Here is a 24449-nt window from a genome sequence, read left to right as displayed (position 1 = left end):
CATGCAGACTAAATCAGATCATATACATGACTACATTTGATCAAGTGTAATAATATTACCTGGATTTTGGAAACGAGTTTCAGAAAAGGCCAGCTATCATCATGGCGTACCAGTTCCACAACGAGCTGTTCAAAAGCAGACAATTCATGGACACCTCCTTGTCGACCAGAACTCCTTCGATTCAGGGTCAGAGGAGAGGATTCTAAATAAATAAGTAATTTTAGGTGATGACAAAGCAAAATATTTGATCACTACAGGCTTAATGGGTATATAAATGCAACCTAAATGCAAACAGAAAACTGATATTCTATATATGCTGAAATAAACTAACTTACATTCTGAAACATGAAAATCTGAACCAAATATTCACTCTTTCCTGTTTTAAAAAAGACTTTATTTTATTTTATTATTTTTTATGATTAATTTTTTAAAAATTTATTTATTTTCAGAAAACCAGTATTCATTATTTTTTCACCACACCCAGTGCTCCATGCAAGCCGTGCCCTCTACAATACCCACCACCTGGTACCCCAACCTCCCACCCCCCCGCCACTTCAAACCCCTCAGATTGTTTTTCAGAGTCCACAGTCTCTCATGATTCACCTCCCCTTCCAATTTACCCCAACTCCCTTCTCCTCTCTAACGCCCCTTGTCCTCTATGCTATTTGTTATGCTCCACAAATAAGTGAAACCATATGATAATTGACTCTCTCTGCTTGACTTATTTCACTCAGCGTAATCTCTTCCAGTCCCGTCCATGTTGCTACAAAAGTTGGGTATTCATCCTTTCTGATGGAGGCATAATACTCCATAGTGTATATGGATCACATCTTCCTTATCCATTCGTCCGTTGAAAGGCATCTTGGTTCCTTCCATAGTTTGGCGACTGTGGCCATTGCTGCTATAAACATTGGGGTACAGATGGCCCTTCTTTTCACTACATCTGTATCTCTGGGGTAAATACCCAGGAGTGCAATGGCAGGGTCATAGGGAAGTTCTATTTTTAACTTCTTGAGGAATCTCCACACTGTTCTCCAAAGAGGCTGCACCAACTTGCATTCCCACCAACAGTGTAAGAGGGTTCCCTTTTCTCCACATCCTCTCCAACACATGTTGTTTCCTGTTTTGTTAATTTTGGCCATTCTAACTGGTGTAAGGTGATATCTCAATGTGGTTTTAATTTGAATCTTTATTTTTTAAAAAAGTTTTTATTTAAGTAATCTTTATATCCAGTGTGGGGCTTGAACTCATGACCTTGAGATGAAGAGTCTCAAGCTCTTCCAATGGAGCCAGCCAGGCATCCCTAAAGATTTTAAGTCATCTTTACACCCAATGTGGGTCTCAAACTTACAACCCCAAGATCAAGAGTTGCATGCTCTACCGACTGAGCCAGCCAGGTGCCTCACTATCTCCTTTTTGATCATAAAATTTCCAAATTAATTAAACATTTATTGGGAACATGTTGTAAACATGTTTTATTAATTAAACATGTTTTATTTATTATTATTTATTTATTATCTTTAAAAATTAATTAAACATGTTTTATTTATTAACCTACTGTAATATGAAAGAAAATTCCTAGGACATAAAGTTTATTTTTTGCCTATTCTATTAAAAATATTTTTTCAACTATAATAAGCAAGCAAGCAATTCTCCAGAATTTCCTGAAACACATCCTTAGGAAAGCAAACTCTTCAGATCTAGCAAGTAGGCCTCTTTAAAATTATCCTGCATAATAGAAATGTAATGCTCAACAATGAAGTAAAAGATTATCTTAAAGATAATCTCCCTATTTATTGGGGAGGGAGGAGCAAGTTGTGGGGTGGGAAGGAGCAGAGGCAGAGGGACAAGTAGACCCCATGCTGAGTGTGGAGCCTGAGCCTCAGTCCTGTGACCCTGGAATCACAAACTGAGCCAAAATCAAGAGTCAGTCCCTCCACCAACTGAGCCACCCAGGTGTCCCTATTATCTTAATTTTATATGGCAACTTTGTTAAAGCAAAATGCTTTCTCACAAAACTCAAGGCATATATAATGAAATCTCAAGAGTATGAATTAGCATAGTTCATACTATGAATTCAGGTATTTAAATTCTCCATTTAAATATAAATGCATACATTTCCTCCTCTCCTTTTGTCATTGGAACCAGGTTAGTAATTTTATAAATCAATTAAAAAATTTTTTTCTTAGCAGAGTTTTTTAGAATACAAATGTTTTAGGTATACTATGTTTCCAAATAGCTTGACGTTCAGAACTGGGTAAAAGCAAACCAGATAATGGGACAGGAAAAGCTAAATTAGATCTTGGTGCTAAGTTACCTGATACAATACCTTTCCACCATCCCGATAATCTGGTGATTGCATAACAGACTGTCTTCCATTCTTTCACCAATGAACTCCTTAATCCTCTCAAGTATTTGAATAATGCAATACAACCTCTCTATAGTTCAAGGAACAGTATAATTTTTTATATCTAATTTCATTTTTTGGAACTATCAAAGTTTTATTACTACTGATATTAAAGGAAAGAAATAATAGAATTGAAGAGATCATAAAGAGATTATTGCTTGGATAAAGATTACTATAAACAACAATTATCAAAAACTTCCCAAATAACTCAGCGTAGCTTGTCTAGATGATGAAGAGTATGTGTATTTTAAAAGAGAATGAAGTGTTATAACGTCTTCTACTGACACTACTGAAATGTTGGCCAAATCTCTCCATTAGAAACAGGACACTGCAACTTTCTCACAACTACCTTACTAGAAAAATACTCGTATCATTTACCTTATTCCCCAAAGTGCTGTCCTTTCAATGAATATTATGCCTCAGGCCACACTACTTCCTAGTCACTTTGTCTACTAAAGTGACAGCCTTTAAGAAATGATGCAAAATATCTCAACACTCAGTCTTCCCAAATGATTCTATTTTCTTAGGTAAGAATAATTTAAATTAGACTTTTTCATACCTGTAGATTGTCTTTTCCTTCCTCTTCTCTTGGATTCACTATCTTGGAGAGAAAGTTTTGGAGTAACATTTAGAGATCTTGACTTGTCACCTGACTTCGTGGCAATGACTCTGAAGTTAGGGAAGTTGGGACTATTTTCTGGAGTATTATTAGCACTCTTCCTGCCTCTGCGTTTTCTACGAGGACTAAGTAATTCCACAAATACATCTGCTTGCAGTGGGCCGTAACTCTGGCGAGTAGAACGACCAGCAATTCTTAAAGATTTAGTTTCTGTTGGAGGAGCAGACTTTATCTTTCTAAGGCTTCTACCACTGGTGGTTTTAGAGGGAACAGTTGTTTTGGGTGTACTCTGCTGACTCCTTGAAGTATATCTTCCAGGATCTTGTCGTTGGCCACGACTTGAGAAAGAAGAGCTAAGTCTCCCTCTTGTTTTAATTGGCAATCTAACTTGCGGTCTTCCTCGTTTTGGTGGGCTGTAAATATTGTTAGAAAACATAATTATTGTACAGAGAAACAATGTGCATAAGATTATGTCTATTTCCCTTGTTCTACTATTCAGCCAGTGAGTTCTACATACATTTCTTTGGTGTCCTTACGCTACAGGAGACTATCACTTTTCATTACCATTGATGCTGAGGTAACCCACAGATTGGTCAAAGTAGGCCCTAAACCTGTCCTGAATATGAAGCTAAGAATCTCTTTGCCATTTTCTGATTCTCATGGTAAAATAAAGAACTAGGTTCAACACTTTAGTAAACTCTATTCCCAACATGGGGCTAGAACTCATGACCCTGAGATCAAAAGTTACATGCTCTGGGCACCTGGGTGGCTCAGTGGGTTAAGCCGCTGCCTTCGGCTCGGGTCATGATCTCATGGTCCTGGGATCGAGTCCCACATCGGGCTCTCTGCTCGGCAGGGAGCCTGCTTCCTCCTCTCTCTCTGCCTGCCTCTCTGCCTACTTGTGATCTCTCTCTGTCAAATAAATAAATAAAAAATCTTAAAAAAATAAAAATAAAAAAAGTTACATGCTCCACTGGCTGAGCCAGCCAGGCACCCCTACGTTCATCCTTTAATTGCCTTTAAGTTGTAGACAAGGATGAAACAACCCCATTAAGCCTCTTTTTATCCATCTGCCCACATATCCGGACTGCCAGTTTACCTAAAACATTTCCAAGTATTTTCTAAATTCATTATCATCTTTATGTCTAACACAAATACTGCCCTTATCATCTATAGGGATGACGGCTTCTACTAGGTGGAGCTAGTAAAAAGTAACAACTTGCTTACAATAGATGGGGCAGCTCTCTCTACCCATCCTCCGCAGACTGGCCTTTCTGTACTTTCTCAGTCCAAAGCTGCCCTTGTTTTACATCCACTTTCCTGATTCCACATGAATGGGGTTCAAATGTTAAAAAGGTGGGGAGGTCTTGGGGCAAACAAGGGGGAGAGAGCTCTAGTGCTGCCATAGCAGGAATGACCAGGCCCCCACTCCACCCCATTCATTTGGCCTGGGTGACACAGCTTGCTAAGTTGCAGAACACCTGGTTATACAGTGGTATAGAAGTTGTTTCTGGGGGCTAATGTGGAAGGAGTAGAAGAATACCATGTGCTTCCTGGCCTTTCTGTCACTCTCTCTATAAATGCCAAGACCACCAATATTTGAGGATAACTCCTTGAGAAAGCAAGAGAGGCACTGGGAAGCTGCATTCATCTTTATATCATGAATATCCTTTGGGACGCTTATTTGCTGCTTTAGGCATAAAATTAAGTAAAAATCAAACTCAGCGGGTCTGGATTGGTATTCCTGTCCAAACGTGAGCTCATATTTTTTTTTAAAAATTTTTTATTTTTTTATAAACATATATTTTTATCCCCAGGGGTACAGGTCTGTGAATCGCCAGGTTTACACACTTCACAGCACTCACCAAAGCACATAACCTCCCCAATGTCCATAACCCCACCCCCCTTCTCCCAAACCCCCTCCCCCCAGCAACCCTCAGTTTGTTTTGTGAGATTAAGAGTCACTTATGGTTTGTCTCCCTCCCAGTCCCATCTTGTTTCATTTATTCTTCTCCTACCCATTTAAGCCCCCATGTTGCATCACCACTTCCTCATATCAGGGAGATCATATGGTAATTGTCTTTCTCTGCTTGACTTATTTTGCTAAGCATGATACGGTGAGCTCATATCTGATTTTATGACCTGGCTAAACTCACATAGGTACTATACTCCCTTAGGAATAACTTTAAATTCTTAGAATACTAAAGCAAGGAAAACTTCAGGCCACCATATTACACACCAGTTTTAAAAAAGTTATGGGCCCCAATCATTCCATTTGTATTTGAGTAGTCAGACTGTTTAGCTATGACTCGCAAACTCTCACTTTGTTGCATGTTAGGACTTACCTGACTTCTTCTTCTTCGTGAGAATCATCTTCATCTTGTTCTATCTCATACTCCTCCTCCTCACTTTGACCCTCTTCATCATCATCATCAACTTCATCGTCCTCGTCTTCCATACCGTCTTCCATCTCTTCATCACTTTCCAAGGATGGTCTCTGTCTAGATGACAGTCTTCTAGAACGTTGCTTTGGCCGACACTCTGGACAAAACCAGTCGCCTTCAGGCACAGTCTGACAAGTCACAGAAATGATCATTAGTCATCTGTCACTCAAAAATCAATCACTCAATTCTAATCTAAGGCGCAGAAGAGGAAGAAACTACCTTGAGCTTTGGTCGAACACAATAGGTGTGATGACCCCGATCACAGCCATCGCAGAGTACCATGTTTTCAGCATCACCCTTCTTTCGGCATATCTTGCAACGAGCATTCAATATAGATTTAGACCATATCACACTACGATCCAAGGTGGAGAGATGAAGAAAGACTTGGGACAGACTAGCAGAAGCAAGGAGAGACTCTCTCCAACGGTCCAGGACTGTTTTGTAAGAACGTCCACTGTCACTGGCATCTTAAATGACAAGGTAAAGTGATTTAAGTTTCTAGACAAACCTTCAGATATCTCCTAGACTTATTTTCTTGGTATTTTAAACAGGTTAGATTTTAAAGTTCTAAAACTTAACAAAAAGATCATGTTGATATCAAAAATGAAACCTCATGTTAAAGAAAATATTTGCTGAGCCACATCTTATTTGTGACATAAGAAATTACTTAAATCCTAACTCAAAACTTTGGGATTCCAATTGTTAAAAAAAGAAAAATAACTTAGGCAATATGTTCTCAAACTTGTCTGACCTGACTTGAAGAACTAGCTAAATATGATTATAAGCCATTTACTATCCATTTGAGTCAAGAATATTGCTTCCTCTTTTCGGATAAAGGATGGACTGCTCTGGGGTGCCTGGGTGGCTCAGTGGGTTAAAGCCTCTGCCTTCAGCTCAGGTTATGATCTCAGGGTCCTGGGGTTGAGCCCTGCATTGGGCTCTCTGCTCAGCAGGGATCCTGCTTCCCCCTCTCTGCCTGTCTCTCTGCCTACTTGTGATCTGTCAAATAAATAAATAAAATCTTAAAAAAAAAAAAAAGATGGACTGCTCTTTAAGTTAAATATCAATCATATATGATTTTTTTGGGGGGGCTGATGAAAATTTTCTGAAATTAGATCGTGGTGAATGGTTGTACAACTGTGAATATACTAAAACCCACTAAATTATATACTTCTTAAAAGGATGAATTTTGCATATGTGAACTACATCTCAATAAAGCTATCATTAAAAATATCAATTATGTAGAAATGCCAACTCTATTGTCTTCTATCTCGAAGAAAATATTTTTTTAAATGAGGTAAATTAAAAAATACTAATATCCCACGTTTCCCATAAGAACTTTCAGTACCAATATTTACATAAGAACATTTGAAACTTCCTTTCATTAATAACATCATTCTTTTGTCTTCTGGACTAAAAAATTTATTAAAAGTCATTTGATTAGGGGCGCCTGGGTGGCTCAGTTGGTTAAGCATCTGCTTTCAGTTTGGATCATGATCTCCGGGTCCTGGGATTGAGCCCTGCATTAGGCTCCCAGCTTGGTGGGAGCCTGTTTCTCCCTCTGCCTCTCCCTGCTACTCCCCCTGCTTGTTCTCTCTCTGTCAAATGAATGAGTAAAATCTTAAAAAAAAAGTCATTTGATTAGATGGCATTAACTAGCTGGCCTATCATTTTACATTAGCATGTGATTTCTCTCTTCAATTAATATTCAATTATTGCTGACACATTAGTTTTCCTGAAAATTAAACTTAATTATGAAGGGACTACCACATAATGTCAAAATTCTACAAGGTATATAGGACTTCCTATATAGTTTGTTTCTATTATGACATATTTCCTACTATTACCCTCAAAAAAAGTCCTTTTGGGCAGTAGCCTAATGGTTAAGGGAATATAGGCTCTGAAGTCTGTCTGCCTTGGGGTAAGTACTAGCTCCCCTATGTGAGTGAGCTCGGTCAAGTTACTTAACTCCTCTGTGCCTCAGGTTCCCCAACAGTAATATGTATATACCATCTACCTCTGAGGGCTGTTGGGAAGATTAAGTGGGGTAATATACACAAGACAAGTAAAATGCCGGTCACGGAGTAAATACTGTTACTGTTACCATTATTCCTACATTATACTGTTCCTCCCGTATACTGTTCCTCCCGTGTGCCACTATTTGGAAGATAGGAGAAGTCTATTCTATGGTCCCTATCTTTAAGAAATTTTTTATATAGCTGGGAGAACACAGGAGTTGAAGTCAGAAAAGAGCAGACCTGTCAAACACTAGTAAGTCTTGAGCTCCTATTTCTCGGCCAGGATGAGAGAGACAGTACATGAAATCTAGGGCTCACCCAATGTGTTAAATCCTTTCTGGAAAGCTAGAACTCCAAAGCTATATCCTCAAGCATCAGGGTGGAAAAGGGTACCATGAGGAAAAAAAGTAGTGAGGAAATCAGCTTATCTGGACCTTGAAGTTGGGTGGAAAGGGAAAATAAATCTACCCGAGAACATGTAACTATAAGCAATGCATTAAACAGTTTAAAACCTGAAAAAACATAAGATTTTCAAAGTGGTCCAGGTTTGTAGTGACCTCAGGTGAATGACAGGAACAAGTACAAATCTGCAAATTCTCTCTGAAGACATTTCCATAGATCAAGTTCTGAGGAATGAGAGTTAACAGTCACACCCACAATGCACATGTGGAAACAAAACACTACAGGCAAGAGCTGGCAGAATCAGACCCATAAAGACTTGAGAGATTCGAATTAGACGCAGGATATCTTAAAACATATTTAAGAAATAAATGTTTTTTGTTTTTTTAAAAAATATATATATTTTTAATTTGACAGAGAGAGATATCACAAGTAAACAGAGAGGCAGGCAGAGAGAGGGTAGAAGCAGGATCCCCACTGAGCAGAGAGCCTGACGCGGGACTCGATCCCAGGATCCCAAGACCATGACCCGAGATAAAGGCAGAGGCTTAACCCTCTGAGGCACCCAGGCACCCCTAAGAAATAAATGTTTTGAAAATATAAGTAACCAAGCAGTTTGAAAAAGCTTAAGGACCTCCAAAAATAATTGAGAGCAATAACTCAATGGGAGAGGGAAAAAATCAAAGGGTCAAAGGCTCTTCAAACAAAGCTAAAAAGAAATATTAGCAAAGTAGGAAATCAATACAGTAATACAGTCCATTTGATTTATTTCCACCCTCTCATTTGTGTTTTCTATTTGCCATGGTTTTTTGATATAAGGCTTCAAGAAAAGCTCTGGTCTGAGCAGGATCTCTAAGGAAGGGGCAACAAAAACTGCTAGTTCAAAGATCTTGAAGAAATCTTCCTGGATAACTCAAGAGGACATTCTTATTAGTAAGCGCAAGAAATAAGGCTGCATACAGGCCAATGTGGAAGGGTGGAAGAAAAAGCCAAACTGTAAAGAGCCTTTGGAACCTTGCAAGTCAGTATGAATGAATTTTTAACTCAAAGGTTGGTGAAACATTAAGGGTTTTGATCAAAGAGTGTGCTTTAAGAAAATTAAATCAATAGTAGCCCAAAGTCCAATTTTTATCCCACCTACTTTTATTGATCTATTATTATTATTATTTTTAAATTCATTTATTTGACAGAGAGAGACTCAGCAAGAGAGGGAACACAAGCAGGGGGAGTGGGAGAGGGAGAAGCAGTCTTTCTGCTGAGCAGGGAGCCTGATGCTGCACTCGATCCCAGGACCCTGGGCTCATGACCTGAGCTGAAGGCAGACGCATAACGAATGAGCCACCCATGAGCCCCTCCTACCGACTGTTAAATGGATGTTCACATTTTCACATTTTTATATAGTATCTAAATAAAGATGAAAAAGAGTGCATATAACTGATTCCATTTTTCTTTTAATTGTCTTGCTGCTTCTTTAGATTATAAAACTCTCAAGGGCAGAAACATCTTGTTTCTCTTTTATCTTCCATCATGCTAGCACAAATAAATTCCTCAAGAAGTTAGGATTAGGATTTTACTAATATGAAATAATGGCAGAGTCATATGATCAATTATTACACTGGGAGATTTCATATTTTTAACTGCCACTACATAGTAATCCATGTGACCATGCTATGTAGGTTTTTCCCGGAGATAAAACAATACAAAAACTCCCACCCTATAACTCTCCCTATGCTAGTAAAAAAGAAGAAAAAAAAAGCTGTACATAAATACCATATGCAAAATAAACAAACACACCTCTACCACTGTTCCTCTTTTTCACTAATAACTTGAGTATATTAAGATTCACAATGTCAACTTTTTATATACCAATTTTTAGAAAGTTTCATTAGCTGAGGTATGCAATGTAGAAGATAAATGCTAGGAAGATGATATTGTTTTATAAGCTTGTTCCCAACTTCATTCCTTTCAAAAAAATTAAATTCAAGGTTTTCTGTCAAAAGCTAAATATTCAAACTAGTACTCAGCAACACAGAAAATAAAATCATAATTCTTTAAAAAGACAGAATTCTTTAAAAAGTTAAGAAGGGGGTGCCTGGGTGGCTCAGTGGGTTAAGCCTCTGCCTTCGGCTCAGGTCATGATCCCAGGGTCCTGGGATCTAGCCCCGCATCGGGCTCTCTCCTCGGCAGGGAGCCTGCTTCCCTTCCTCTCTCTCTGCCTACTTGTGATCTCTGTCTGTTGAATAAATAAATAAAATATTAAAAAAAAAAAGTTAAGAATTTACCTAACCTCTCACACTAGATTGATCTTCCTCTTTTTCTTATCCTTTTTTTCCTATCTCTTCTTTGATCTTTATTACTATGTTATCTAATTTCAAATTGATAAAGTTAAAGGATTTTTTCATAGCTTAAGGATTTAACCATAAAGCATGAATTTATAAATAATGAAATTACCAACCTAAACAAACAGTTCTCACATATGTTACCTAAAATTATTCAAATATGAGTATCTTCCTCAAGTTAAAAAAAAGCCAAGTTTTACTAATGTGATTAATTTCTAGAATAAGAGAGACATCCTGAGGAAGGTGGAATGTAAGTAGAATTCTTATTTCTTACTTGCTTCCTCAAGAAACTATAGTAACCTCTGAAACTAAACTGGGAAAATTCCTACCACAGTTAATTTGCTATGCTGAAAAATAATTGAAAGAATGGAGAATTTTAATATATATTCTATCTCAAACATTCATAAAGCAGAATCCCCATATTAAGGATATTCTTGATTACCTTGCTCTAAATATTTAGATTATCTTGAAACTCCAGAGGCACCTCTATCTCTTGTTGTCCCATTCAAAACAGATCCTCCAAAGGCTTAAACATAATACAAAAAGTGGGATGCCTGGGTGGCTCGGTTGGTTGAGCCACTGCCTTCGGCTCGGCTCATAATCCCAGAGTCCTGGCATCGAGCCCCATACCAGGGTTCGCCTGCTTTGTTTCTCCCTCTCCCTTTACCCCTGCTTGTGCTCTCTTTCTCGCTGTCAAATAAATAAATAAAATCTTTAAAAGACAAATATAAAAAGCTGCAAACATCAATTATTCTATTAGCTTTTTATGGGGTAACAATGGTAGATGATAATATTCATATTGTAAATGATCAACATCTAAACTTTGATCAACATTTACCACCAAAGTTAAGTTGAACTTTTCTTATTTCACTTTTTTAAGACCTCAAGCTGAAATTGTTTATTTTATATCCCTTAGGATGAAATTAATGTTCCAACACTCTTGTATACAAACTAGCGTAAAGAATACTATAGCTCTCAGCTCTCATATAACCTACTAGATGTAAATTGCAACATCTCCCAGCATTAACTTGTTCTCTTTGTCTAGATATTTAATGAGATATCTAGTGTGAAAATATGGACACACTAAACAATTTGACGTTTCCCCTTGAATTTATAAACAACTTTAATTGATGGTAGTTTCAGAAATGTAAAAATCAGCAGAACTGTCTTTTATCTCTTTTGGAATCACAGAATTAATGAATAGTAGTAAAATACTTATAAGGGCTACATAATCTATAAATAACTTTTTAAAGAGATTTCATTTATTTGAGAGAAAGACAGTGAGAAAGGGAACACAGCAGAGGGAGTGGGAGAGGGAAAAGCAGGCTCCCCATGGAGTAGGGAGCCTGATGCAGATCATGACCTGAGCTGAAGGCAGATGCTTAATGACTGAGTCACCCAGGCGCCCCTACAAATAACTTTTAATTGAAATTTTAATTTTAGTAATTGTAGATTCACATATGGTTGTAAGAAATAATAGAGAGGGATCACTTGTATATGTAATTCGATTTAGACACAGAAAGTATTTTTTTTTTTTTTTTAAGATTTTACTTATTTGAGAGAGAGACAGAGATACCAATAGAGGTGGAGAGAGCACAAGCAGGAAGAGGAAGAAGCAGGCTCCCTGCTAGGCAGGGAGCCTGACCTGAGGCTTAATCCCAGGACCCCAGGATCATGGCCCGAGTCCAAGGCAGACAGATGCTTAATCAACTGAGCTACCCATGCCCCAAGACACAGAAAATATTAAGAAATATTGAAGACTGCGAAGTAAGATTGATATAGGAAATACAAACTAATATTTTTGTGAGCTATGACCATACATGTTTATTTCCACAACTGCTACTTCCAAATCTGAAAAGTGAGTTGTTGAGCTCATGGTGGAATTACCAATTTATAAAAATATGAATAGGTTTATTAGAACCTATTTACTATGAGATACTGGCCATAAACTTTTCAATTTCAAAACAGACATTTTACAAATACATTCACTTTCTGACAGCACCATATATTTACAAAAACTTTGTTCTTACTATTCAAACAAGGTAATATTCAAATAATTTAAAAGGCATTTTAAGTCTATTTAAGTTGCTCTCAATATGAGACCAAATGGATATGGTTTCATTTATTTATTTACTTATTTTGAAAGATTTTATTTATTTGAGAGCAAAAGAGAGCATAAGCAGGGAGAGGGGCAGAGGAAGAGGGAGAAGCAGACTCCCTGCTGAGTGGGGAGCCCAATGTGGTGCTTGATCCCAGGACCCTGGGATCACGACCTGAGCTGAAGGCAGATGCTTCACTGACTGAGCCACCCAGGTGCTGCAAGATATGGTTTTATTTATTTATTTATTTATTTTTAAAAAGATTTTATTTATTTATTTGACAGACAGAGATCACAAGTAGGCAGGGAGAGAGAGAGAGGAGGAAGCAGGTTCCCTGCTGAGCAGAGAGCCCGATGCGGGACTCGATCCAGGACCCTGTGATCATGACCTAAGCTGAAGGCAGCGGCTTAACCCACTGAGTCACCTAGGTGCCCCAAGATATGGTTTTAAAATCTTTCTTCTACCCCGCTACTGAGATACAAATTAACTTGAATATGACGAGTTATAAAGTAACGTATCAGAAAGAGCACACAGAAGTAGAAGAAATTATGAGTTATGGTATGAAAATTGATTTGGAACTCAAAACATATTTTCCTAAACACACAATGATTATGTTCCTAGATTAGTACCTAAGAAGACATTTCATAAATTGCTAAAAACATGATCCAGATTGTATCCTCTAAACATCCTACCATAAATTATAGAGCATTTCCTCATTTATGTACCCTTTAACACTTGGTATTTCTGACTTAGTGCTTCTTATACAGTGCTCAGGTTCCAATCCGATTACTGTTATTATTTTAAAGATTTAGTTACCCATTTTAGAGAGAGAGAGCATGAGAGGAGGGAGAGGTAGAGGGAGAGAGAATCCTCCAGCAGACTCTCCGCTGAGCATGGAGCCTGAAGTGGGGCTGAACCTCATGACCTTGAGATCATGACTTGAGCTGAAATAAAGTCATCACTCAATGAACTGAGCCACTCAGGCAGCCCAGTGACCCATGTTATTTAACCATACCCGTAATGGCGGACATTTAAGTAGCTTCTTTGGGGTTCTGTTTTAAATAACAAACATTCATATACATTTTTTGATTATGCAGGATCTGGCTAGTCACGTGTTTTGGTAATCTTTCTTTTGATGAAACACTAAAGAAAAGACTGACAGAAAATTAAAAAGTCATTAAGATTAGTACTTAGACTAAAATGTACTTAAGTACTATTTTTTTTTGTAATCTTTTAAAAAAATTTTTAAAAAAAACATATAATGTATTATTAGCCCCAGGGATACAGGTCTGTGAATCGCCAGGTTTACACACTTCACAGCTTAAGTACTATTAAAAAAAAAAAAAAAAAAACTCACCTGAAAGAACCCATGTTTTGGAATGAAAATACAATCTCAAGTTTTTCAAATTAGCCAACAGTATTGTGTCAACCGGTGAGTTTATATTAAAGGGCAATTTTAGAATCCTTTAAAATAGAGCTAATATTTAGAAGTAGAAATTGGTACTTACCAAGTGGAGCTTTGAGAAAACGTCGCTCAATGCCCTGCTCTATCTGAAAAAGTGCCATTGCCAGATAATGAACCACGTTGCTCACTGATTGCGGGGTACTTGCATTAGTTGAGACAGTACTAGGAGTTTCTGTTTTCACGCCCAAAAGTCTACAATGAAAACATGGAAGAGTTTATGGTACTTAAAAACACTGTTAGGTAAATAAAACTTGAGTTCAGTCCTCCAAATGCTTACTTACACTTGTGTAAGAAATAGTTTCCTCCATCTCACAGATCACATAAGCCAGTAAGAAAAGGCGATATATACATGAATCAAGAGCTAAACTAAACACCAACTCATTTAATGAGGTGAGAAGGGCAAATATTTGGAGGGAAGGTGGATGAAACAAAGCTCAGGGGGAAAGGTTTTAGGCAGATGACCCAGTCACAGGCCTTTAAGATAAGTATCCCAGGCAGCTGCAGCTCCCTCTTTCTTTTTCTCTTGCTTCAACTTTTACTGGTTGGGACACTGATAGCTGCCTCTTCAGTTCCTTAGCCTCCCGTCTTATTCCCTTTGCAATAAATCTCCATGCTGCAGCTAAAATGATCATTTACATGTACAAACCTATCCGCTCAAAGCCTTCAGTACATCTTCCCTCCTAAGGTCGTATCTTCTGTTCTTTCCAGATAATAAACTCTTTAAGAGGGGTTATGCAAAAATAATTCTGAAAGTAAAAGTATCTGTCTATAGCTATAAAGATACAGGTTCTGATTAATAATTCACAAAATATTTAAGCCTACCACAATTTACTATTATCCTCAGAAAAGAAAATGGATAGAATAAAGTTACTTTAAAACCTTAAGTTCAAAGATTTTTCTTTTTTGAACTTGAGAAATTAAATTACCATTATCTTAACTAGCTGTCTTTGGGCTGCATTAGCACAAAGTAAAGTAAAAGAGAGCCTGAGGTTGAGGAAAATATTCATTTCAGTGGTTACAAATATTAAAAGTCCTCATGGTAAGATTTTTAAAACAGTTTTTTAAAGAAAAAGAAACATTTACTGAAAAGAACCACATAACTGAAGTGGCAAGGAAAAGTGACCATTACTTTAGAAATATCCCTTTTGTACCTGTCTTTTACTATGACCTTAGCTTGCTCATCAATTTCCATCTCTTCTACATCTTCATTCACAGTCTTAATGATCCCATTTTCCTTGTTTTCCTCACTTAACAGCTCATACCGTCCACTCTCTAATGCTGATCTCCAGATGTGTCGATCTGTAACCTGTAACAAAACCCAAATTTACCAACCTGGAAAAATGGCATATGTGGTTCCTAAGAAGTATGAGATTCAATGTACATATGAAAAATTCATGAATATTCTAGAACAGATTGTAAATCAAAAAGGGATCTAAAACGGTTACTAAGTGGCCAAAATGAAATACATATCATTCATAGATGGAAGCTTTAGCACCTCACTCTCTATATAGGGAAATCATAAACAATTCTAAGATTGGTCACCTGATAGTAGCAAAAAAGTGACAGATGATAGCAAAGGAATGAGCAGAACACACATATCAAGCATGAATTACTTACAGATTTTAAAAAGGTAACAAAGAAACCAATAAACAAACCAGACTCAGCAGAGCAGGCAGGAGCTAGTCAAGGAAGAAGAAAATATCCTTACACATTTTAATATCTCGGATGAAAATACCATAAAACAGATACTTAAAAAATACTAAAAATTAGTATTAAAAAGGTCAATTACATTCTATAAATTCTGTTTAAGAAAGCAGATAGCCGTAGAGTATGTTTAAGGAAGATCTCTACCCATATATAAGTATTTTGATACAGGGGGCAAACTTAATTTTCACAAAAAAATATAGCACTCCCATGTATTTATTCAAAACACACATGCCTTGCCTATACCAAATAAATAAACAGATATGACCAAAACTTTGGTAATTAGGTAAACTAAAAATGGGAACAGGTACAAACCTTGATTGCTCCTAATGTTCCTTGGTAGATTCTGTCTTCAATATCCAAAAGAAAATCTCTCAGCCTCAATTCAAGCTGTCTTTCTGCGGACATCTGAGCTGAATCATATGCAGTGGAAGACCTTCCCCGACTATAGGTTGGTTTGCTATCAGTTTGAGGTTTGTCTGAAATAGTTATCAATATCTTTATTATGATTTTCTTACTAAAAAATATAATGTCCCCAATGTGATGGCTATGATAGTGAGATAACTGATATAGAAACACTTAATAAATCCTCAAGTGCAAAAAATAGGGGGTAGTGGAAATGTTTGCACATCAAGTATCTGATACGGAATTCATGCCTAGAATATCTGAAGAACTCTTACAACTCAATAAAAAGACATTCCAATGAGAAGAACAGGCAATGAATGGATATGAATAGACTTTTAAGGAAGACATACAAACAGCCAATAAGACCATGAAAGGATGCTCGACATTATGAGTCTTTAGGAAAATTCACATAAAAACCAAAATAAAGTACCACTTCATACCTCAAAAATGGCTGGAATCTAAAAATCATCAATAACAAGTGTTGTCAAGGACGTGGAAAAATTCTAACCCCCAGACACTACTGGCAGGAATACAGAACGGTGCAGCTGCTTTGGAGAACAGTATGGCCGTTCAAGTGATTATGCAGAATTATCATATGACCCAGTAATTTCACTCTTAGATATACACCCAAGAGAAATGAAAACTTATGTTGAGACAAACACCTGTACATAAATGTTGACAGCAGCATTATTCATAACTGCCAAAATATGGAAACAAAAGCAATATCCATCAACTAATATATGGTTAAATAAAATGTGTTATATATTTATATAATGGAGCATTATTTGGTTATAAAAAGGTATGAAGTACTAACATGTGCTGCAACTTGGATGCACCTTAAAAACATTATGCTAAGTGAAAGTCAGTCACAAAAGACCATGTACTATATGATCACATTCATACAGAATGTTGAGACAAGGAAATTTACAGAGACAGAAAACAAATTTGGGGTTTCTTTTTGAGGTGATAAAAATGTTCTACAATTGTTTGATGGCTGCACATCTGTATATAATGAAAACCACTGAACTGTACACTTCAAATGAGTGAATTGTATGGTGTATGAACTAAACTCAATAAAGCTGTTAAAGAATTGTGATCTATACTTTTTTTTTAAATATTTTTTTATTTTTTATAAACATATATTTTTATCCCCAGGGCTACAGGTCTGTGAATCGCCAGGTTTACACACTTCGCAGCACTCACCAAAGCACATACCCTCCCCAGTGTCCATAACCCCTCCCCCCTCTCCTAACCCCCCTCCCCCCAGCAACCCTCAGTTTGTTTTGTGAGATTAAGAGTCACTTATGGTTTGTCTCCCTCCCAAGAGAACTAAAGTAGTCATGACAATATGTCCCTAAATTTACGAGTTCTTTACCTAGAGAATCTCGTTTATAATGAAATAATGAAAACTTATACCCGAAAATGCCTTACTGCTTTCTCTTATCTGTTATTAATGAACCGGCCATCATATAGGAGCTGCTGCTGCCTGATCTGCCCTTGCAGCCAATCTCCAAAGAAGTGATCACTAAGGGAACCTGTCCCTAAGCCCTTAGCCAAAACCCTCAGTGACCGCACTCTCACTATCCTATCAAATGCCTAAAATTAAGGTTATCCTTAGTGCCTTGGTTATTAGGTCTACTGATCAGGGAATGAGATCAGGAAGAGTATGGATCTTTGTGCACTGCCTTTCCTTATAATCCAAATGGAACCAGTGAAATCTAGAGAACCTTGTTCCTCTAACTGGTAAATATTCTCTAACTTGAAAACTGAGAGCACGGTCCAAGCGAAAGAGGAGGTGTTTTAAATATAGCTCCAAGACTTTGACAGATGTTTAAACCGGAACCGGAGATTATGGGGAGAAAGAAAGAAACAGTTTTCAATGAAAATTTACCTGAAAAATGAAATTTCTCTTCAGAAAAATGGGCTAGCTGGGCACATATTCTGCTCTTCTCTTGCAACAAAGTTTCTTTTAAGGCACTTTCTCTATGTCCTCTAGAATTAAGAGCTTCAATGAGCTGGTCTAGTTGTTCACAAGAACTGTAAAAGCACCACCGATTTGGCTTATGCACTGGTTTTGGCAGCTGCACAGAATCATCACATGGACCCTGGTCAATGTTGGAGGTAGATTCAGACATCAAAGACTCTCCAGTTTTAGTGGATACCTGAGGATCTTGAGACTGTACACTATTCTGAAATGATGAAGGTCTAGGCAACAGCATGTCTTCAGTGAGACCAGAATAATCCTCTTCAATAAATAATCCAGGAATAGAAGGGAAAATCCAATATCGCCTATACATGCGGTCTCGGCCCAAGGGAAAGATATTGGTACATGCTATGGCACTTTGGATTTTTTCCAAGAGCTCTTTCTCTTTCCGTTGATGTTCCTGTTTTAAAGCTTCTTCCTCATCAGCAGTAAGAGGCTCTCTTGTTACACAGTTGACTTCTTCTTGTCTTATAAATTCTTTAAATCCATTTTGTCTCCTTTTCCCTATGGTTTAAACATTTGACCATCACCCATCATATTTTAAAATTTCATCAGAAAAATATCCAAAAATATCCCAAGTTACTAAGTATTATGGGCCAAACTGAATGCCCCCAAAATTCATAGGTTGAAATCCTAATCCCCAGTGTGAGACAGGGCCCTTGACGAGATTTTAAGGTCAAGTGAGTTCAAAGAGTGGGACCCTAATTCAGGACTCGTGTCCTTTTAAGAAGAGAAAGAGACCAGAGTGCTCATTCTGTTTACTTGTGGGCACAGAAGACAGGTTGTGTGAGGACACAGCGAGAAAGGGTCATAGCGAGCCAGAAGACACCTCCCCAGAAATCAACCCTGCTGGTACCTTGATCTTTCACTTCCAGCCTCCAGAACTGTAAGAAAATACATTTCTGTTGTTTAAGCCACCCAGTCTGCGTTTTTTTTTTTTTTTTTTTTATTATGGCAGCCTGAACAGACTAATATGCTATGCTGATAAGAAACTGGTACACTTAAATATGAGGGACACACTTTAAACTGCAATCTCTATACCGGAGAGTGAGGTCAAGTCTGTTACTCTGCAACATACGTTCGGTCCTTTCTCTAAGGCAGGAGTACGCAAACTAACTATTATAAAGGGCTAGCTAGTAAATATTTTTAGGCTTTGTGGGCCATATGGTTTCTGTCACAGCTGCTCAATTGCGCCACTGTAGCATGAAAGCACCATAGACCATATGTAAATGAACAACCGTGGCTGGGTTCAATTAAAACTATGGTCACTGAAATCCAAATTTCATATCATTTTCATATTACAAAATATCATTCTTTTCCCCCAACTATTTAAAAATGTAAAAATGTAAAAACCAGTTTAGTTGGATTATATAAAAATTGGCAGGGCAGATTTGGCCAATCGGCTATAGTTTACTAACCACTGATTTAAAGTAACAGAACCCCTAATGCTTAGTTGGGTACCTAGCAATTCAAAAGTAGGGCATTTCCCAAAAGGAAATTTCTCCCCGGGAGGTAGCTATGAGAAACTTCTGATCAGAGATGGAAGTAGAGCGTTATATGTAACCTCTGGGATAAATCATTTTGGAACATGAGGATGGCAGCAAAACCATAAGGATGGCAGTATGAACAAGGCAGGAAGAGCCTGGATTCCTGGTGGCCTGCCTGGCCTTGAGTGGCATGTTGAAGTAAACTTCTCCTGTTTCAATCACTGTCAGATTGCTTAGATGGTCAGGGAATTATTTCTTCTATCTCTTTTGTTTGAAAAGGTCTGTTTAAGATTAGAACTATCTGCTGCTTTAAAATTTGGGAAAATTAGGGCGCCTGGATGTCTCAGTCCATTAACTGTCTTAGACTCAGGTCATGATAGCAGCGTCCTGGGATCAAGTCCTGCATCGGGTTCCCTGCCCTCCCTCTGCCTCTCTCTCTGGCTCTCATGAATAAATAAATAAGTAAATAAAATCTTGAAAATTTGGGAAAAATTTTCCCAAAAAATCACCTATAAAGTTGTCTAGGACTAAAGTTTCCGCTGTAGGAAGATTTATTTTATTCAGAGAGAGAATGGTTGGAGGGGGGCAGATCAGGGGATGGGCAGAGGGAGAGAGGGAGAAAGAATCTTAAGCAGGCTCCATGGCCAATGTGCAGAGGAGCCCAACGCAGGGCTAAATCTCATGACGTGAGCCAAAACCAAGAGTTGGACATTTAGCAGACAGAGCCACCCAGGCGCCCCTCTAGAAAGGCTTTTTTTTTTTTTTTAAAGATTTCTATTTATTTATTTATTTATTTATTTGACAGGCAGAGATCACAAGTAGGCAGAGAGGCAGACAGAGAGAGAGAGAGAGAGAAGCAGCCCCCCCCCTCCCCCGCTGAGCAGAGAGCCCTATGCGGGACTCTATCCCAGGACCCTGGGATCATGACCCGAGCCGAAGGCAGAGGCTTTAACCCATTGAGCCATCCAGGCGCCCCTCTAGAAAGATTTTTAACACTGATTCAAGATTTAATGATTTAGGACAATACACATTATATATTTTCTCATGAATCCATTTTTATAATGTGTATTTTCTAGGATTTTGCTTATTTTTTGCCTCCACTTTCAAAGTAATTGCCATAAAACTATATATGCTATCCCCTTATCTTTAAATTTCTACTTAATCTGTAGTTACATTGCTTCCCTTTTGAGTCTTCACCTTATTGTGAGTCCCCCTCCCAAATCAGTTTCAAGAAAGATTTGTCTAGTTTGTATTTTTTTCAAAGAACAAACTTTTGGCTTTGCTATTCTCTTCTATTACTTTCTATTAATTTCTACTTGTACCTTTTGTTTCCTTTCATCTGGAGGGATTATTCTGTTTTCTACCTCTAACTTCTTAAATGAATGACTAGCTCAATTTGCCTTTCTTCTTTCCCAATATGTAATAAAACTAGAAATTTTCCTCTAAGCAGAGGGACTGTATCCAACAAGTGTTAGTGAACAATACTGATTAGTTTTTTTATAGTATAGATCAGTATTAAATATTTTCTAGTTTTCATTTATGGTTTCTACTTTGACCTATTATTTAGCAGTGTGTCTTAAAATGAATCAAATGAGGCCTTTTGGTTTGGATTTCTAAATCAATTGCATTATAATCAGAAAATGTAGCCTCAATGATACAAATTTTTTGTCTACTTATAATAACTACTTAGCAAATAAAGTAGAAAAAAAGATATGAAATTATAGGCACAGAATAAAGTTAAAAATCTTCAATAGTTGTCAAATGAAGATGGTTAAAGATCCTCAGAAGTAATTTGTATCAACTTTTTAAAATTTTTTGCCAATGGTATAATTTTATTGGTCATAAAATTATTAAGTATAACTGCATGAAATAAAAATAAGAAACTCGGCCTTGATTAATCATTTCTAAAATATGTATACTAACAAATCACAACTTTTAAAAAATATATTCCCTTTGATCCAGCAATTCATGCAATTATTCTAAGGTAGCTGATTTTCATTCTCAGCCATATGGTACCAATTATAAGCATTCCTGACCTTTGTATTTCTAGCAGCTAAATGGCACCTAATGCACGTTGAGTATGCTGTAGAATAAAAATTTCTATTTGGCCTAGTATAAAATAGCAAATACAAAAACTCCACAAAATTTGCTACCCAGAAGTTGAAGTTATGAGAAACTGACCTATTAAAACAATATGAATATTGTCGCTCCTCCCTCAAGTATAAATGACATGAGAATAAAGACTGAATGTAACTTCTAAAACCATTTAAGAAAACAGTCACCATTTAAAAAACTTACCACAGCTATGAGGTGGGCATTTAAAAAGCAAATACACCTTGGAATTACAAATGAAGTAATCTAATACATATTTCAGGATAGCTGAGTTATAAAGTGCCTTATAAATTAAAAACAAGCAAGCATGCCCCTAAGAAACTTCTGTATTACCTCTTCTGCCTCTTTTATGTGATCCTGGGTCATCTTCATCTTCAGTGACTGTGTCTTGATCAAGTTCCTTTTGCTCTATTTCTTTGCTCTCAGTGCTAGTATCAAAATCTTCCCTTTCTTCCTCCCTAAAAGAAAAAAACAAAGATTATTTTCATTAATGAACATATAATTCTATTCATGAGATATTTATTGCCTGCCTATGAAGTGCTAGCCATTATGTTTAGGAAGTAGTGGACAAAATGACATAGAGTTTATATTCTCAGAGAAATAACAGATAATAACACAATTATAAAATTAAAATATGTAATAACTATTAAAAATGAGAAATTCAAGTTGCTATGAAAGCTTTTCAAGGATCAAGAAAAAAGTGATATTTAAACTGTGAGACTAGAGAGACTGGGGAGGGGTAAGGTGGCAGATAAGAAGAAATCTGCTAGAAGAGGGGGTAACATGCAAAGGCTCTGAACTGAAGAGAAAAGGAAGGAGCTTATCATTTTGAGAAAAATATAAAACAAAAAGAAGTAATCCAAGATATGGATGAGAAAAAGGTAGGGTTAGATCATACATACAAAAGGCTTTGTAGGGCATTACTTAAAAAGCAATGGGGAAAAAAAGTAGAAGAGTTTAGAAAAGGGAAATGATAGGATTGGAAAGCACTTTGGTTGCTATGTGGAAGATGATCTGGGAGAGAAAGTAGATGAGGGGAGACAAGAGGCCACTATAACAGCCCAGGTAGCTTGGCTGGGAGGTGATGGTTGGCTGAGTAGAAAATAGACAAATAATAGAGGAGAGTAGGCTGAATGAACACATCAGATGTTTCATCTAATCCACTACACTGTCCAAATTAAAACTTAAACTGTATGCACCTTGAAATAAGTTTTACCACTTATGTTCTTTATCCAGAGGTTTGCAAAACTCTAATATGTTTAGGAGCCAGAGAGATAATATAAATGAGTGAGGCTAGATGAGGATTAAAAAAAAAAAGAAAGAAAGAAATGGTAGAATCTATAATATGCTTATTTTCCTTTTTTTCAAAATGAAAAGATTACAAGGAAAAAAATCTTTAACTATAGGAGGTAATGAAGAGTAACCAAACTTATTGTAGTAATTATTTCACAACATATGCATATATCAAATCATTATGCTATATATCCAAAATGATTAGTACAATGTTAGAAGTCAAATATATTTAAATAGAACCTGAAAAGGTTTATAAAATACAAAAAGAATATTGAGTTGTAACTCACATATCCTAAAATCACCAATTTAAAGTGTACAAATTCAGTGGTTTTTAGCATATTCACAAGGTTGTGCAGTCATTACCCCTATCTAATTCCAGAACAGTTTCATCATCCCAAAGAAAACCTCTGTAGTAGCCATTAGTAGTCACTTTCCATTTCCTCTTCCCCACTACCTTGGAAACCACTCATTTACTTTTTGCTGTGGATTTGCCCATTATGGACATTTTATATAAATGGAATCATACAACACATGGGCTTTTGTGACTAACTTCTTTTAATCAGCATAATGTTTTCAAAGTTTATCCACACTGTAGCATGTATGAGAATTCTATTTCTTTTTATTGCTGAACAACATTGGGCTGTATGGGTATAGCACCAAAGAAATACAACGTTTTATTTATCTATTTATCAACTGTTGGACATTTGTGTTATTACTTCTTTGGCTATTAAGAATAATGATGCTGTGAACTTTTGTATATACATTTATGGGTGAACATTTGCTCTTAATTCTCTTCAGTATACACCTAGGAGTGAAACTTCTGGGTCATACGGTAGCAAATGGTTCAACTGAGAGACTGCCAAACTTATCCAAAGCAGCTGCACCATTTTACATCTCTACCCGCAATGCATGAGAGTTCCAATTTCTCCACATTCTCACCAATACTTCTTATTGTCCCTTAACTGGATTACAGCCATCCCACGGAATGTGAAGTAGTATCTCATTGTGATTTCAGTGTGCATTTCCCTAATGACTAGTGATGCTGAATGTCTTTTCAATGCTTCTTGTATATCTATTTTCTTTGGAGAGATGCCTATTAAAATCCTTTACCCATTTTTTAATTGGGTTGTTCTTTTATTGTTGACTTATAGGAATTCTTTATATATACTAGATATCAAACCGTTATTAGATACATGATTTGCAAATATTTTTTCCCATTCACTGTGTTGTCTTTTTACTTTCTTGACAGTGTTCGTTGAAGCACAAAAGTTTTTAATTTTGAAGAAACCCAATTATCTATTTTTTTTTCTTTGACTGCTTGTGCTGTAGGTATCAGATTAACTTTCCCAAGGTATCCAAATTCCATTTCTTAAAGTACTATTGATGGGCATATAAAATTCAGCTGTTACAAGTTTTTGACCTATGACCTAGGCATTTTTATGTGCATGTTTAACTAAGAGTCAATATACAAATTTCAGAATACTGAGATTTTAAAACCTTGCTTTGCAGATCTCATAAAAAAATTATTTTTGCAAAATTTGAACAGAGTTTGCCCTCTACAATAAGCAAAAATTCCCACTTGTCTTCATAGCCAATTTTTGTCCCAAATATTTTCAAATACCAAGAGTACTTAAGTCACTAAATTACTTAAGGTGCTTCTACCTTCTCCCTGTA

At 36.8% G+C, this 24449-nt stretch overlaps 1 protein-coding gene across 2 annotated transcripts in view; it reads right to left on the bottom strand.

Annotated features, from left to right (window-relative positions):
• The window catches only part of BAZ1A (bromodomain adjacent to zinc finger domain 1A), a 93612-nt gene that overhangs the window by 3858 nt on the left and 65305 nt on the right, over positions 1–24449 (bottom strand). For both annotated transcript variants that reach the window (XM_044231659.1, XM_044231660.1), the window contains 9 exons: positions 21816–21940; positions 17791–18387; positions 15810–15973; positions 14942–15096; positions 13834–13982; positions 5690–5937; positions 5372–5598; positions 2967–3439; positions 60–202 (listed from right to left, as the gene is read on the bottom strand). In XM_044231659.1, coding sequence (XP_044087594.1) covers positions 60–202; positions 2967–3439; positions 5372–5598; positions 5690–5937; positions 13834–13982; positions 14942–15096; positions 15810–15973; positions 17791–18387; positions 21816–21940 — 2281 coding nt within the window. The remainder of the gene's footprint in view (positions 1–59; positions 203–2966; positions 3440–5371; positions 5599–5689; positions 5938–13833; positions 13983–14941; positions 15097–15809; positions 15974–17790; positions 18388–21815; positions 21941–24449) is intronic.

Source organism: Neovison vison, chromosome 13 (assembly GCF_020171115.1).
Source record: "Neovison vison isolate M4711 chromosome 13, ASM_NN_V1, whole genome shotgun sequence".
NCBI classification, from domain to species: domain Eukaryota; kingdom Metazoa; phylum Chordata; class Mammalia; order Carnivora; family Mustelidae; genus Neogale; species Neogale vison.
Note: the sequence above shows the minus strand (reverse complement) of the source record. Positions and strands in the feature narration are given on the sequence as shown.